General features: G+C 43.4%; 1 protein-coding gene across 2 annotated transcripts in view; it reads right to left on the bottom strand.

The window, feature by feature from the left end:
• The window catches only part of GUSB (glucuronidase beta), a 78,336-nt gene that overhangs the window by 22,793 nt on the left and 38,882 nt on the right, over window positions 1-16,661 (bottom strand). For both annotated transcript variants that reach the window (XM_068268585.1, XM_068268586.1), the window contains 5 exons: window positions 11,677-11,819; window positions 8,246-8,433; window positions 2,782-2,934; window positions 2,144-2,322; window positions 603-749 (listed from right to left, as the gene is read on the bottom strand). In XM_068268585.1, the coding sequence (XP_068124686.1) occupies window positions 603-749; window positions 2,144-2,322; window positions 2,782-2,934; window positions 8,246-8,433; window positions 11,677-11,819 (810 nt within the window). The remainder of the gene's footprint in view (window positions 1-602; window positions 750-2,143; window positions 2,323-2,781; window positions 2,935-8,245; window positions 8,434-11,676; window positions 11,820-16,661) is intronic.

Below are 16,661 nucleotides of genomic sequence, written 5' to 3' on the forward strand. Positions count from 1 at the left end.
ATCACTGTACACTCTCGTGATATTTGAGCGATCTCGATTAGCGCTTTTTAGCATTCTAATCGAGATCGCTCTAGAATCACGGAAAAATGCTGCATGCGTTTTTCGATTTCCACTAATCGTCATTGATTGCACTTTAAAAAGCGCTAGTGATTCAGCGATTGGCTGTAATTGTCCGCTAATTGCCCCAGTGAGAATGGGCCCTAAAGGTGCATATAAAATTTGTATAATGCCGCAAACGTGAAATTACTTGCATCTCATTACCCATCTCCTACTATTCAGTAACTTAGATCAGCAGTTAAATCATTTACATAGGGTCTCTGATCTGAAGAAAAAACGGACGTACTCTTCATTGCATTACAGTAAAAACCCTTTATGGTAAACTTAAAGGGACCTAGCCAAGTAGTTGACTAGATCAGAAATGTACTACATTAGAATTGGTCATACATTGTATATTCATAAAGGCTAATTTTCTGGACCTAGGGATTGAGTTTACTATAGCAAGGGATGTACTATATCGGAGTTTACTATAACAAGATCCTACTACATACATCTTCATTTCATAAAAGATGCTGGACAACCAGATAAAAAGTTCTGTCACTTACTTGAAATAATATCCGGCAGGAATGAGCTCAGAGGCTGGTTCATTGGCAACTGACCACATTACCACAGATGGGTGGTTCTTATCCCGGCGTACCAATTCCTCCATGACAACCAGATGATGTTCCAAAGACTTATTTCCAAAGCTTGTCCTGACAAGACACAGGGCAGGCACTACATTTAACAGCTTAACCTCTGAACATTATTACATAGTAAGCAGCCTGGGGTGCCCTATTATTATAACTCGGCACTAATTTCTGCTAGGAACAGATGAATACAACTGAAAAAATATTTGTAGTGTAAAGTGTCCACCACAAAGACTACATAGGATGTACCAAGAAAGGGAGAAGATTCCTATTCCTACATGTTCTGCTGCAGGGCCAAGATCTCCTGGAAGAAAATATAAGAGACTTTGATTAAGAGTTTTCAACAGCAAATGTTAGTGGTATTTTATTAGGAGCGGAAGGTGTCATGTAAATTCAATTTTATACTTTTATGCTGAAAAGGAAATAGTTAATATGTGGACTAGAAGTGCTTCTTCCAAAGTGCACTCGGGGCGTTTCCAGTAAACAAGTCTTTTTAGAACAATTCTAAATATAAAAATAAGAATTGTCCAGAGGATTAAGAAAAGTTGGGGAAGGTCATAACAGTATGATGGTATGGCATTGATGGAGATTTATCACTTGCTAATGATAACTGGTAAGTCATTGAAATGGTACTTAAAGGGAACCTAAACTGAGAAGGATATGGATTTTTCCTTTTAAAATAATACCAGTTGCCTGGCAGTCCTGCTGATTCTATGTCTCTAATACTGAACTGCCATGGCCCCTGAACAAGCATGCAGATTAGGTGCTCAGACTGAAGTCAGACTGGATTAGCTGCATGTTTGTTTCTGGTGTGATTCAGCCACTACTGCAGCCAAAGAAATCAGCAGGACTGCCAAGCAACTGGTATTGTTTAAAAGGAAACATCCAGATCTCTCTCAGTTAAGGTTCCCTTTAACATTCAGTGCAATGTTGAGAATGGAAAGGAGAGGGCAACGGACAGGAAGTAATGCAGTCATGGGGTAAACTTTTCTGTATGCAAAAACCAGTGCTTCCAAAACTTGTCCTGATGTTACACTTCTCCAGCCTAACTACATGAAACCGGGGAAATCACCACCCTACCCTAATCTTCCATTTCAAGAATAGCATTGTTAGCAATACTAGAATCAGGGCAAGCATAATAAACCACATGGCTGAACCATTGGCTACCACAGCTGTATCTATGGCAGCTTATCTGCAAAACATGTAGTGTTATTGGGACTTGAGTACCGGTTTAGAAAACACAGATGTAAGGTTTTACACTAGCCCATTTCCCTGTTACAACCACTAGTTATCAAAGAGTTCTTGGTCTTCAGTGTCTGTACTATGTATATGCCAGGTGCAGGGCGCTGAGTCTAATTACTGTACAGCACTCAATACTGTATGCTGTGGGTTCGATGCTGAATTCATCACATATATGCCAGAAACAAGAGAAAACTATAGTAAGCACACAGATTCCTTACGGGCGTTTTATGCCCACTCCTGGGCTTTCATCAATGACCACTATGCCATATTTATCACACAGATCTAGGATTTCCTCCGCATATGGGTAATGGCTAGTGCGGAATGAGTTTGCTCCCAGCCACTTCAGAAGGTTAAAATCCTTCACGATTGTGGACCAGTCCAGACCTTTTCCTCTGATCTGTTAAATAAAAGCAGAACATAGTAATGTGTAATCGTGATTGTATTTATAAAAATCCTAGAACACAATACATGTTTGCTCTCAGTCTTGGCTAGCCTTAAAGGACAACCGTAGGGAGGCTGCCATGTTTTGTTTTGTTTTTTTCCCTTTTGTGCAATACCAGTTGCCTGGCAGCCCTGCTGAACTATGTGGATGCAGTAGTGTCTGAATAACACCAGAAACAAGCATGCAGCTAATCTTGTCAGTTCTGACATTAATGTCGGAAACACCTGATCTGCTGCATGCTTGTTCAGGGTCTATGGCTAAAAGTATTAGAGACAAATGATCGGCAGGACAGCCAGGCAACCGGTATTGCAAAAAAGGAAAAAAAACATGGTAGCCTCCCTACAGTTGTCTTTTAACTGTGCACAGATCCATAATCTATTAGAGCTAAGTAACTTTCTATCCGCTGACACTTACATCACAATCTTCATGTTTGTTGACACCATGGAAGTAGAAGGGTTTCCCATTAATGAGGAACTGCTGTCCTGATACTTGAACTGTTCTTATCCCAACAGGTAAGGTGTAGACATCGTCAACTGAGCCACTATCTGTATTTGCCTTCATCTTCACCTGGAAACAGCAATCTCAGCTGCATCAACTCAAATTGCAATGGAAACGTTAAAAAGAGCAAAAGAGAAAGGCATGCTTATGGTAGCCACTAATGATCCAATCTTTTTCATAAAATCCTTCTATTTCTATGTAAACAAACAAGTTGAGGGAAAAGATTGGGTATGCATGGAGTCACCATTAATAATAATAAATTCATAAGCAGGGTATAGGAAAGCCAACCTCCCTCTTAAGGTGGCCACTAACGGTCCAATTTCTAGCGAAAAATCGTTCGAGCGATCAGAAATTCTGATCGGATTGGTTGTAAATAATCTCCATTGGTGGACACAATCTATTATGGACAAGTGAAAAAAATGTCGTCCGAATGAATTTTTGACGAACCAAAATTTGGATTTTCTTGTTGGTTGTGATAGATAGGAAGCAAAGATTGGTTTGTTGACGGTGTAGTGAACGATGTATTACAATATTTCACTTCCGATCAGAATTTCTGATCTCTCGAACGATTTTTCGCTAGACATTGGACAGTTAGTGGCTACCTTAACATTCTCTGAACCTACTCACCTTCCACATTCTGGTTTGATTTCAGCTTCCTCACAATTTTGCTATCAAATATCATGATGTTTAAACTGACCGTTTCTCATTCCTGTGTGTCACATCAGACTGCAATATTGGGAGCTGTATGGAGGTATTCAACAGCACAGCAGGGGGCTGCAACACTGCGGTGAAAATATTCTACTCCCCTGCACAGAACTATGTATGATGGTGGTGTGGAGGGCTAGTACAATGAATACAGCAGTTTTTATTGGGATGGAGAGGTGGCTAGGCTTATTTGGTGGACAGGGAAGAAAGAGTATGGAACCTGCGCTAGTTATGCTATGGGGTGGTGTTATGCCAGTCACATTTGTAGGGGAATAGGTAGCCCAAAATGGTTATGACGATGATGGGAACAATCATCCTAGCTGATCTTGTTGAGTAGTGGAGACTGGACTTGTTATGTGAGGAGAGGAACAATTACTACATTTGCTATGGGGAGGGGAAGAGATGGTTGGAGGGTGTTCATGATTGCTGTTGTGTTTATAACCTGGTTCAAAATCAACATGTCAGATTAATAAAAATTTACAAAATTAGGTTCATATACAGTGATGTGAAAAACTATTTGCCCCCTTCCTGATTTCTTAATCTTTTGCATGTTTGTCACACTTAAATGTTTCTGCTCATCAAAAACCATTAACTATTCGTCAAAGATAACATAATTGAACACAAAATGCAGTTTTAATTGATGGTTTTTATTATTTAGTGAGAAAAAACTCAAAACCTACATGGCCCTGTGTGAAAAAGAAATTGCCTCCTGAACCTAATAACTGGTTGGGCCACCCTTAGCAGCAATAACTGCAATCAAGCGTTTGCGATAACTTGCAACAAGTCTTTTACAGCGCTCTGGAGGAATTTTGGCCCACTCATCTTTGCAGAATTGTTGTAATTCAGCGTTATTTGAGGGTTTTCTAGCATAAACTGCCTTTTTAAGGTCATGCCACAACATCTCAATAGGATTCAGGTCAGGACTTTGACTAGGCCACTCCAAAGTCTTCATTTTGTTTTTCTTCAGCCATTCAGAGGTGGATTTGCTGGTGTGTTTTGGGTCATTGTCCTGCTGCAGCACCCAAGATCGCTTCAGCTTGAGTTGACGAACAGATGGCCGGACATTCTCCTTCAGGATTTTTTGGTAGACAGTAGAATTCATGGTTCCATCTATCACAGCAAGCCTTCCAGGTCCTGAAGCAACAAAACAACCCCAGACCATCACACTACCACCACCATATTTTACTGTTGGTATGATGTTCTTTTGCTGAAATGCTGTGTTACTTGTATGCTAGATGTAACGGGACACGCACCTTCCAAAAAGTTCAACTTTTGTCTCGTCGGTCCACATGGTATTTTCCCCAAAGTCTTGGCAATCATTAAGATGTTTTTTAGCAAAATTGAGACGAGCCTTAAAGAGAACCCGAGGTGGGAATTACTTTTACTATTGGGGCACAGAGGCTGGTTGTGCGCACTAAGACCAGCCTCTGTTGCCCCATCGTGTGCCTCCATGTCCCCCCTGCTCGCCGCTATACCCCCCGCATTGCTGGCTGTGTCGCCAGCTCAATGTTTACCTTGCGCTGTCAGTCAGCGCCGCTCCCCCGCCTCCTCCGCATCGGCGCCACCCGCCGCGTCACTTCCCTCCTATCAGCGGGAGGGAAGGGACACGGGCGGGTGCGCCGATGCGGAGGAGGCAGGGGAGCAGCGCTGACTGACAGCGCAAGGTAAACATTGAGCTGGCGACACGCTGCGTGTCGCCAGCAATGCGGGGGGTATAGCGGTGAGCAGGGGGGACATGGAGGCACACGATGGGGCAACAGAGGCTGGTCTTAGTGCGCACAACCAGCCTCTGTGCCCCAATAGTAAAAGTAATTCCCACCTCGGGTTCTCTTTAAAGGGACTCCGAGCAGTGCAGAAACTATGGAAAGATGCATATCATTCTAAAGCTCTATTTCTCCTCTTTCCAATGATATATAAACCACCACCCTACGCCTTTTAGTTTTCACTATTTTCGAGATCGAAATTGCCGCGACTTCGATCACGAAAATAGAGAAAACTAAAAGGCGTAGGGCGATGATTTAGATGTGAGCAGAAAGAGGAGAAAGAGAGCTTTAAAATGATATCCATCTTTCCATAGTTACATTGTATTACACAGGGCGACTTTTTCTGCTGAATGGAGCTGCTGACTTTGAGAAAAAGTCGCCCTGTGTAATACAATGTAACTATGGGAAGATGGATATCATTTTAAAGCTCTCTTTCTCCCCTTTCTGGCGACACCTAAATGGTCGCCCTACGCCTTTTAGTTTTCTCTATTTCCGCGGTCGAAGTCGCGGCCGCAAAAATAGCGAAAACTTAAAGGCGTAGGGCAGCGGTTTATATATCATTGGAAAGAGGAGAAAGAGAGCTTTAAAATGATATGCATCTTTCCATAGTTTCTGCACTGCTCGGAGTCCCTTTAATGTTCTTTTTGCTTAAAAGTGGTTTGCCATGCAGGCTGTTTTTTCCCAGTCTCTTTCTTATGGTGGAGTCGTGAACACTGACCTTAATTGAGGCAAGTGAGGCCTGCAGTTCTTTAGATGTTGTCCTGGGGTCTTTTGTGGCCTCCCGGATTAGTTTTCTCTGCGCTCTTGGAGTAATTTTGGTCGGCCGGCCACTCCTGGGAAGGTTCATCACTGTTCCATGTTTTTGCCATTTGTGGATAATGGCTCTCACTGTGGTTCGCTAGAGTCCCAAAGCTTTAGAAATGGCTTTATAACCCTTACCAGACTGATAGATCTCAATTACTTTTGTTCTCATTTGTTCCTGAATTTGTTTGGATCTTGGCATGATGTCTAGCTTTTGAGGTGCTTTTGGTCTACTTCTCTGTGTCAGATAGCTCTTATTTAAGTGATTTCTTGATTGAAACAGGTGTGGCAGTAATCAGGCCTGGGGGTGACTACAGAAATTGAACTCAGGTGTGATAAACCACAGTTACGTTATTTTTAAACAAGGGGGGGCAATCACTTTTTCACACAGGGCCATGTAGATTTTTAGTTTTTTTTCTCACTAAATAATAAAAAGCATCATTTAAAACTGCATTTTGTGTTCAATTATGTTATCTTTGACTAATAGTTAATGGTTTTTGATGAGCAGAAACATTTAAGTGCGACAAACATGCAAAAGAATAAGAAATCAGGAAGGGGGCAAATAGTTTTTCACATCACTGTACTGATGGACATTTACATGCAGGCAAAAAATGAAAAACAGACAAAAGGCAAACTAACACTAGTAGCCGGGGAGTTTCCAGTTACACCCCTGCATTCATGGTTGTATGTACCCAATTATAAGACCTGCTAAGGTTCAGACCATTTTTGAAAATAATACCCTGGTCTGAAAACGTTTAGAACAAAAAAAAGGTGGTAGGATGGATGCTATAATAAATACCGGGGAGGGCGGGGGGTGTAGGGGGATGTGGGGTTTGGAATGATAACTGCTTAGACATCACACTGCCTATTATGCTTAATCTTTAAATCCTACTTAGAACTAGCCCATTGTTCTTTTTTCTAACTGTAAAGGTCCGTACACACGCCGGACTTCAGGCAACGATGGGTCCGTCGTTGCCTCCCGCTGGGTGGGCGTGCCAGCGACAGTCCGGCGTGTGTACGCTCTGTCGTCAGACTGATACGGCTGTTTCTGAGCGATCCGCCCGGCGGATCGCTCAGAAACAGCCGTATCAGTCTGACGACAGAGCGTACACACGCCGGACTGTCGCTGGCACGCCCACCCAGCGGGAGGCAACGACGGACCCGTCGTTGCCTAAAGTCCGGCGTGTGTACGGACCTTAAGGGTTAAGAATCCATGACAGTTTATCTGCTGGAAGAACCCCCAGGTAAATTAAAATCTATTTTGAGTACAGGTGTGCTTTAAGGCAAATTTATATTCAGTATATTAATTTTATATTCACTCTGATGCGACTGAGGCAAAAAAAATTGTGAGCGTAGAGAACATAAAATTCAATACCGGTAAATATATTTGTGGAAGATTTAAAGATGAACTGTAGTGAAAATAAGGAATAAAAGTGTTTTTAAAAAAAATAAAAATTCATTTATAGATTTAGGCAGTGTTTGCCTATTGTAAAATCTTTCCTCTCCTTGGTTTACATTCTGAAATGTATCACTGGTGATGACATCTTTAGTTCTGCCAGGTGATCTGTATGGAATGTTAGCTACTGAGAGTTCTATACACAGAGGGAGATATTGCTTGCTTAGCAGTTGGAAAAAGCAGTTATTTCCCACAATGCAATGAGGTTAACAGACAGCAATCTGTCAGGACCATGGTAATGACATCACATTGTGGGAGAGGTTCTACCACAATATCAGACACAGACCCCCAACAATCTATTTGAGAAAAGGTAACGATTTCTCGTGGGAAGGGGAGTATGAGCTACAAATTGGGATGAAGTTCAATTCTGGGTTAAAGTTCCTCTTTAAGTAAACATTCACCTGAGGCAGTTACATTAAAATGGGATTCTTTGAACCTTTTAAACCATAATTCAGATTATGGAATTTCCAAAAGGTCCTATTTAAGATTAGGACTATGGATAAAGTTGTTTAACTCATCGGTTTATTTTCACTTCAGGTCTTTTTTTGGTGCCAGGAGGTGGTCTGCAGGCGCGTCTGCTGAAGTGACTTATTGTTTTATGCAGTCGCATTATGAAATGATCATGTGGTACATGCAAGGAATGACAGCAGTTTACCTCTAATGAGTATAAATAGCCAGGGTTCTCATTCATCAGATACGGCCACCAAAGGTTTGCACTGGATACTTTTAGCTGTCCAATGGCACCTAGGCCGTTGGTTACCTCTTCTCCCTCCTGGTTACGCAGTGTCACAGTTAGAGAATAGTATTCTGATCCAACAACTGCCACTTTATAATTCACCAATCCTAAATAAAAATAAAGGTGCATTAATATGTATGTACATATTCACACAGCACTGACACTTTCTGCAGCAGAGATCACATCACACTGTCTGTCTCTAAGGGCCGGTTCCCACTACAAAGTGATGCGAATGCGGCTACCAAGCCGCATCGCATCACTTCCATCGCCGGCCGCATCACTTCCGCATCTCCCGATGCGGAAGTCAATTGAGGATATGGGGCGCGGCTGCAGGCGGGCGTGCGAGAATCTGCAGCATGCTGCAGATTCTCGGATCGCTCCGCACAACATGCACGCAGTGGAAACTTCCATTGGTGTGCATGTGTTTCAGCATACACGCGGTGCGATGCGGCTATGTAACGCATTGCACCGCTCCTAGTGGAAATGGGTCCTTTAAGGGCTGAGATCCACTACAGGCGAAGCAGGTTGTTTAGGCACCATGTGCCGGCCGCATGGTGCCCGACTTGGGCGCCGCTATAGCAGTTATGCTACAGTCCATATGCCCGTGGATGGGTCATTCGGGGTGCCCAGAATGACTTCTACCTCCGAGTTGCTACGACTGAGGGGGAAATAGTATGTAACGCTGCTGGGAATTCGAGCGGTGGCAGTGTGAACCGTCGTTTGACTCATCCTGCGCCCAACTCACTGGCAGCGTACCTATCGCTAATCGTAATCGCTAGTGTTTTGTATGAGCGGATTGTTAGCAATTTCATGAGCGTTTTCAGTAGCGATTTTAAAAAGTGTAATCAATTTGCCAGCGGTTGTGTAGCGATTAACGTTTAAATTCTGATTGGTCCTTTCAATTAAATTTAATTTTGTTCCAGTGTGCAGTAACTTCAAAACGCTAGCAAAATCACTCTGTGCAGGTTTTGATGAGCGATTACGCCAGCGTTTATATACTTTACATTGCAGAAACGATAACGCTAACCACGAAAAATGCTGCATGTTCTGCGATTTGGTAATCGCAATCGCTCCAGTGGAATTTGGCACATCCATTAACCTTCCTGGCGGTAAGCCCGAGCTGAGCTCGGGGTAAGCCGCCGGAAGGCACCGCTCAGGCCCCGCTGGGCCGATTTGCATAATTTTTTTTTTTGTTGCACGCAGCTAGCACTTTGCTAGCTGCGTGCAGTGCCCGATCGCCGCCGCTACCCGCCGATCTGCCGCTATCCGTCGCGCCGCAGCCGCCCCCCCCCCCCAGACCCCGTGCGCTGCCTGGCCAATCAGTGCCAGGCAGCTCTATGGGGTGGATCGGAATCCCCTTTGACGTCACGACGTCGATGACGTCGGTGACGTCATTCCGCCCCGTCGCCATGGCGACGGGGGAAGCCCTCCGGGAGATCCCGTTCTTTGAACGGGATCTCCGGATCTCCGATCGCCGGCGGCGATCGGAGGGGCTGGGGGGATGCCGCTGAGCAAAGTCTCGCTACATGAAAAAAAAAAAAAAAAAATTTTAAAAAAAAGATTTGCTGCCCCCTGGCGATTTTTTTGCAAACCGCCAGGAGGGTTAACATTAGCTGAGCGTTTAGGGAAATTGCTAGTGGTTTGAATCGCTACCTAAACGCTCAGAAAATCGCTCTAGTGGGTTTGATCCCTTAATGTCCCTTTCACTTTATAGGTCTTCTTGTAGGCACAGGCATTTAACACATTGGAATGTTTTGATATATAGGACAGAAAAACATACAGACTCCAAGTATATCGTATACCAAGTAGGAATTGCTGCTGTTCAAATCTATTAACTTTCACCCTAAACAAAGCTTCATCCTAAAACACCACAATACATAATGTATGGTACTTTTACCATTCGCACGCGCACGCACGCACACACACACGGTCATGTTCCACCTTCCTTTTTCTTATAAAGATGGAGACCCTACAGCTAGTTATCCTACCTTTACAATTGTTTTCCTATTTTTATTAAATCACCTGGGAAAATCACACAAATCCACCTGACAATTTAGGGCTCGTTTCCACTATCGCGAATCCGCATGTGTCCAACACATGCGGATTCGCACATGTAATGCAAGTGGATGGGCCTGTTTCCACTGTAGCGTTGTTGAGGTGCGTTTTTTTCAGCGGTAAAAAAACGCTCAAAAGAGTCAACGAATTCGCCTGCGAGTGGAATGCATGCGAATCGCCGCTAATGTATTTAATAGGGAAATCGCATGCGGCTTTGTCATGCGGATTTCCCCGCGATTTTGCATGCGATTTCGCATGAAAGCCAATGGAACTTAACACAGGCAGTGACATGGTTAAATTCGAATGGCTCCTTGCCATGCGAAATCGCATGCGAAATCGCGGGGAAATCCGCATGGGGAAACGCAGCCGCATGCGATTTCTTCAGCGGTGGAATCCAGGCGATTCCGCACCGCTACAGTGGAAACAAGCCCTCAAAGTACCCCCTGAATTGAGGTGCATGTGGTGACTGCTAGATTTATTTTCTGGCAGTCCTGGCTGCAGTAGTGTCTGGATCACACACCTGAAACAAGCTGGCTAATTCAGTCACACCTGATCGGCTCCATGTTTGTTCAGGGTCTATGGCTAAAAGTATTAGAGGCAGAGGCCTCAATTCACTAAGATCATGCTGGAGATAATAAGGCAAGAGAAAACTTACCTCCACATAAGAGAGAGTTATTTTAGCTCTTCATTCCTTAAGTTACCTCCTCTGTAGTTATTTTACCTCCTCTGTAGTTAATTTACCTCCTCTGTAGTTATTTTCACATGCAGTTAATAAACAGCCTGTCTTTAACTCTGGAGTTATTTTAAGGATTGAAGAGTTAACTTAAAGACAGAAGAGTTAACTTTAGGTTTGCCTGAGGTAAAATGTTTCCTGAATACTACATGCCTTATCACCATGGTAACAACTCTAGAAGAGTTATTAAAGACAGGAGATAAGTTTAGTGAATTGAGGCCAGAGGATCAGCAGTGAGACAGGTCATTTTAGTGTCCGCTCAGGCACCACAGCAGATTGGCACCAGCTACAAAATCACTGCCAGACCCCGAATTACATGCAGGGGGGAGGAAGTAAGGTAATCAGTAGGGGAATATATTTTTTATATTTTCAGAGATTGCCTAGTGCAGTCAGAGCCATCGTTTGGCTTCTCCCAGCGCCCCATTTGCACGCAGAACGTATGTACTAGTCATCTGGACAGCCAGGCAATGTGCATTGTTTAAAAGGAAATAAATAGGTCAGCCTCCACAGCTCTTTCAGTTCAGGTGTACTTTATTCATCCAAGCTACCAAGTTCCACCTACCTGTGTTGCCAGTGATGTCAGTAATTACAGTGATGTCATCAATGTAAACTGAGGGAGTAGAATAAATGACCACAGGACGATGAATGCCAGCATAGTTGAAAAAATCAAAGTCTGCAACTTGGACAAAATATCCTTTAGGGTACCTGCATTAAAAATGTATATACATAAGATACAAAACTATAGCTATGTTTTATTCAAAATGTTGGGTTTAAAAATAAGGCTATAAAGACAAGTATCTTCTAAAATGATAGATCAGTGCCAAAGACAATCAAACAGCAGCTGAAATACAAACTCGTCCACAGTTCCAATAGATATGATAAAACATTAGTTCAGCTAAATATGATATCAGCAGTCTATTAGTTGATAATTAACACCCTGGTGTCGGACAACTTCAGTGAGTCATCACCAACAGCAAAGAGGCTTACCAGCCAATAAGTGCCCGCACTACAAGGCTGTATATGGCTCAGACATCAAATTCCATATTAGGCAATCCTACTTCTTTCTTCACAAGATGGACCCAATCTCCAACGTACAGAGCATGTACAAAATCTAAAAACTCAACAGTATCCCAAGGCTCAAATCATCTGGGCTGGGGACTTCAATGTAGCCCCCAACCCGGTCCTAGATAGATCATCTTCTGTTTCCAGCCATAAGCAAACACAACAATCAAAAGCTCTTCAATCCTTAATGGCCTCAATCCATTTAGTAGACACTTGGAGGGAATACAACCCTCAAACCAGAGCATACACATTTTTCTCGCATGCCCACAAAACATACTCGCGAATAGATGCAATATACATGTCATCATCCCTTATACCTAATCTAATATTTTCAAGAACACATATAAGCTCATGGTCAGACCATGACATGGTGGTAACGACTTGCACTTCCCTCTCGACGCCCTTAACACGACCACCCTGGAGATTAAACGAGAGCCTATTAACCTCCCCCGAAAATATGCTAGACATTGAGGAAAATATATCAGACTATTTTAGGATTAATGACTCACCAACAGTCCAACCCTCAACGGTATGGTTCGCTCATAAAGCTACAATCAGGGGGCATCTAATACGCTTAGCAGCACAACACAAAAGACAAAAGCTTGAGCAGCAATCTAACTTAGAATAGGGCCCGTTCAGATCAGAAATGCGGATGGCCATGCGTGCGGAACGCGTGCGGACCGCAACGCGTACGAACGCATGGCCATCCGCGTTTGTGTGCGTTGCGTGGCTGATCCCATCACTGAAAAGTGAATGGGACAGCCACGCGTTTTTGCAAAATCTGCGTGCAGCATGCGTTCCCGGACCGCACAGGTCCGGAACGCATGCTGTGTGAACATCAGACATTGCACTCTATGCAATGTCTGATGTCGTGCGTTTTGGCCACCTGCACGCGTTTCCAAAACGCGGCTGGAAACGCGTGCAGTGTGAACGGGCCCTAAGCTCTCCAAGCTAAAAATAGCACACGCCTGCACTCCAACTCTGTACCTACAAAGACAAATTGAATCGACCTTAGCCCAATTAGAAATTAATCTATCCTCGAGAACCGAAAAGGCACTGAGATGGACACGTTCTAAATTGTACGCCCAATATAATAAGCCTAATTCCTGGCTTGCAAAAAAACTCAGAGAAACCCAGCACCTTAATAAAGTCCTCCAAATCCGAACCAAAAATGGTAGTGTCACCTCGGACCCTCTAAAAATTCACCAACAGTTTGCTAACTATTATTCTGACCTCTATGCACCAAAGCCCACTGCCCCGTCCCATGTCTCCCCAGCTTCATACCTACGAAACTTACCAATGCCCTCCCTTAGACCTGAAAAGGCCCAAGAACTCAATCTCCCTATTACTGAGGAAGAGCTAACAAACTCAATCAAGCGCCTAAAACATGGCAAGGCCCCTGGACCTGATGGCTACTCTGCCATGTATTACAAAAAATTCAAAAACCATCTCATTCCATACCTCCTTAAATTCTACAACTCCATCCTTCTAGGTAGGGTCCCTCCAGCTGAGTTTTTACAATCAATGATCGCAGTAATACCAAAACCTAATAGGGACCCCCTTGACGTCAAAAACTATCGTCCCATCTCGCTCCTCAACCTAGATTACAAACTCTTCACGTCCATTCTTGTCTCCAGACTAAACAAATTCCTATCTCCACTAATACACAAAGACCAGGTGGGGTTCATTCCCTTTAGGCAGGCCCCTGACAATGTAAGAAAGGTGGTGGGCCTTCTCCATGTCGCTAAAAAACGAAAAGAGCCATTAGCACTTGTTGCGTTAGACATGGAGAAGGCCTTCGACACCATAGACTGGGAGTACATGTTGCAAGCTCTGGGAAGAGTGGGCATAGGGGGTAATTTCCTACAAGCAATCCGGGGACTATATTCAAACCCTTTGGCCCAACTGAAATTGCCATCTACAACCGCCATTAATATACCAATTAAAAGAGGTACAAGGCAGGGCTGCCCACTCTCACCTGCGCTTTTTGCGTTGGTGATTGAGCCCCTGGCAGAAGAAATCAGGCGATCCCAAGACATACAAGGCATAAAAATAGCAGACAAAATTTATAAAACCAGCCTCTTTGCAGATGATCTGCTCCTTACGCTCACCTCACCACATACCTCAATCCCTAACCTCCTATCTTTGGTAAAAAGATTCGGAACTATATCAGGCCTGCAACTCAATGTAGCCAAAACAGAAATCATGTTCACTAATCTACCTCAGGTCCAGGCAGAACATTTAACGTCCTCATTGGGCCTTATCCTCCAGCGTAAATACATTACATATCTAGGGATAAAAATTTCTACCAACCCAACTGATCTCTATGAGCTTAATTACAAACCTATGATCTCGAAACTGATCGGGGACTTGTCAGGGTGGAATCTCCCAACCATTTCCTGGACAGGTAGAGTGCAGGCAATCCGTATGAACCTTCTCCCTCGCTTGCTCTACTTATTTCGCACTCTTCCAATTCTAGTCACTCAGCAAAAACTTAAAGGCCTACAAGATGAAATCTTTAAATTCATTAATAATAACAAAAGGAGCCGTATAAATCGCACTCTCATGTATCTTAACCGAGTGAGGGGGGGCTTGGGAGTCCCTAATCTCATGACGTACTACAGGGCTGCCCAGATAGCACAACTTGCACAGACACACTCCAAATTCAATTTCCCTCTATGGGCACAAATAGAATCCGACCTCCTGCATCCATTCACCTTGCCAGCATTACAGTGGTCCATGGCACCCTTGCCTGCAACATTAAAGCACAATTCTCCCTTATCTGCCCATTCCCTCCACATATGGCGTTACTCCAGATATAAAAAAGAATTACAGACAAAAATTCCCTTAATACTCCCACTGTTTGGTAATCCTATGTTTCCTCCAGGACTGGATCCTAAAGCTTTCAAATGGTGGAAAGATAAAGAAATCACCCAAATAAAGCACCTGGTAATTAACGGCAGGATCCCCACATGGGACCAGTTTAAATCCAAAATGGACATGCCACCATCTGAATACTTTGCAGCAATGCAGTTATATCACTTTATCACATCCATAGGCTCAAAAGGCACAACTGTACCCCAACGCTCATCATATGAGGCGTGGTGTGACCTTAGACCATTAGAAGGGGGCCTCATATCCTTACTATACTCTACCCTTTCACAGCCTTCCCAACCACAAAAACTTAAGACCATGATATCTTGGGAATCGGACCTTGGAATTACCCTCACTCCAGAGAGATGGTCTAAGTGTTGCACTACCCTGTCAAAAGGCAGTAACTACTACTCCCACACCGAAACAAACTATAAAATTCTCCATCGTACATATATCACCCCCTTAAAACTTCACGCTATCGATGCCTCCAAAACTAACCTTTGCTTCAGAAACTGTGGAAGAATTGGAGACATAGCACACATATGGTGGTACTGTCCGAAGGTTCAGAACTTCTGGGCCAAAATCACATCAGTAATTAATACAGCACTTGAGACCTCCCTTAGTCCTGACCCAGCACTTCTCCTGTTTGGAGATAAACCTCAAAAGTGGAAGCACCCACCACATCGTCTAGCACAACATATAGCCAAGGCTGCCAGATCGCATATTGCCCGACAGTGGCTACAGCCAACACTCTCAATACAAATGGTAGATCAGATCTTACTAGATATTGTAATTTCGGAGAGGTTGCTTGCTATCACAAATGACACATTTGAATCATTCATCAAAACATGGCAGCCTTGGATGAACGCCTCTACCCTACTAGGCCTTCGATCTTGTGCATTCTCCATTTAAAATTAGAATATGCCTCTCCTTGACCTTGTTTGCTATTTCATATATTGAGTAACCTGTACCAAATGCTGCTATATTTGTAGTACCGTTATTTTTGTGTTTATGACATACTATGTTTAATTCAGAAATTTGCCCCATTGGGGGCACTATTCCAATGCTGTAAGAAGTTTTTTATTGCTTTTTTCAAAATAAAAAGTTTGAAACTAAAATCTAAAAACTCAACATGTGTGCCCAAAACTGTACAGTTGTTTTATTGTATGACATACAAAAAGGCTGTTTGGAAATTCTACCATCAATATGCTGCATTACCAATAGTACTATATTGGTATTATTACTGATATTCTACTATTGCCTTCCCTCAACTAACTCTCACACTGCCCCCCCAACCTGCTCCTAACACTAATCTCTGCTGATGTGGGGCTACATAATAGCCAAATCCTGGATGGACGATTCCTTAACCCTTTTTGCCTTGACTGAACTCTGTGCGCTGGGACTAAAACCCTGGCGTCACTAACATGCTTCCGCTGCTGTTTTCACCATTGTTGCTATTGGGAGTTTGGGTACACCGTACCTGACCACTTCCTTCACTCTCCGACAATAGCCAGAGTTTAGCTATATAAAAGCCAAAACTTAAGCACTCAAATTGTCGCCATAATGGCAATTTACATTTCAGGTGCTCACGTTTACTGGTGTGCTATGTGC

This window comes from Hyperolius riggenbachi, chromosome 2, assembly GCF_040937935.1.
Source record: "Hyperolius riggenbachi isolate aHypRig1 chromosome 2, aHypRig1.pri, whole genome shotgun sequence".
NCBI classification, from domain to species: Eukaryota; Metazoa; Chordata; class Amphibia; order Anura; family Hyperoliidae; genus Hyperolius; species Hyperolius riggenbachi.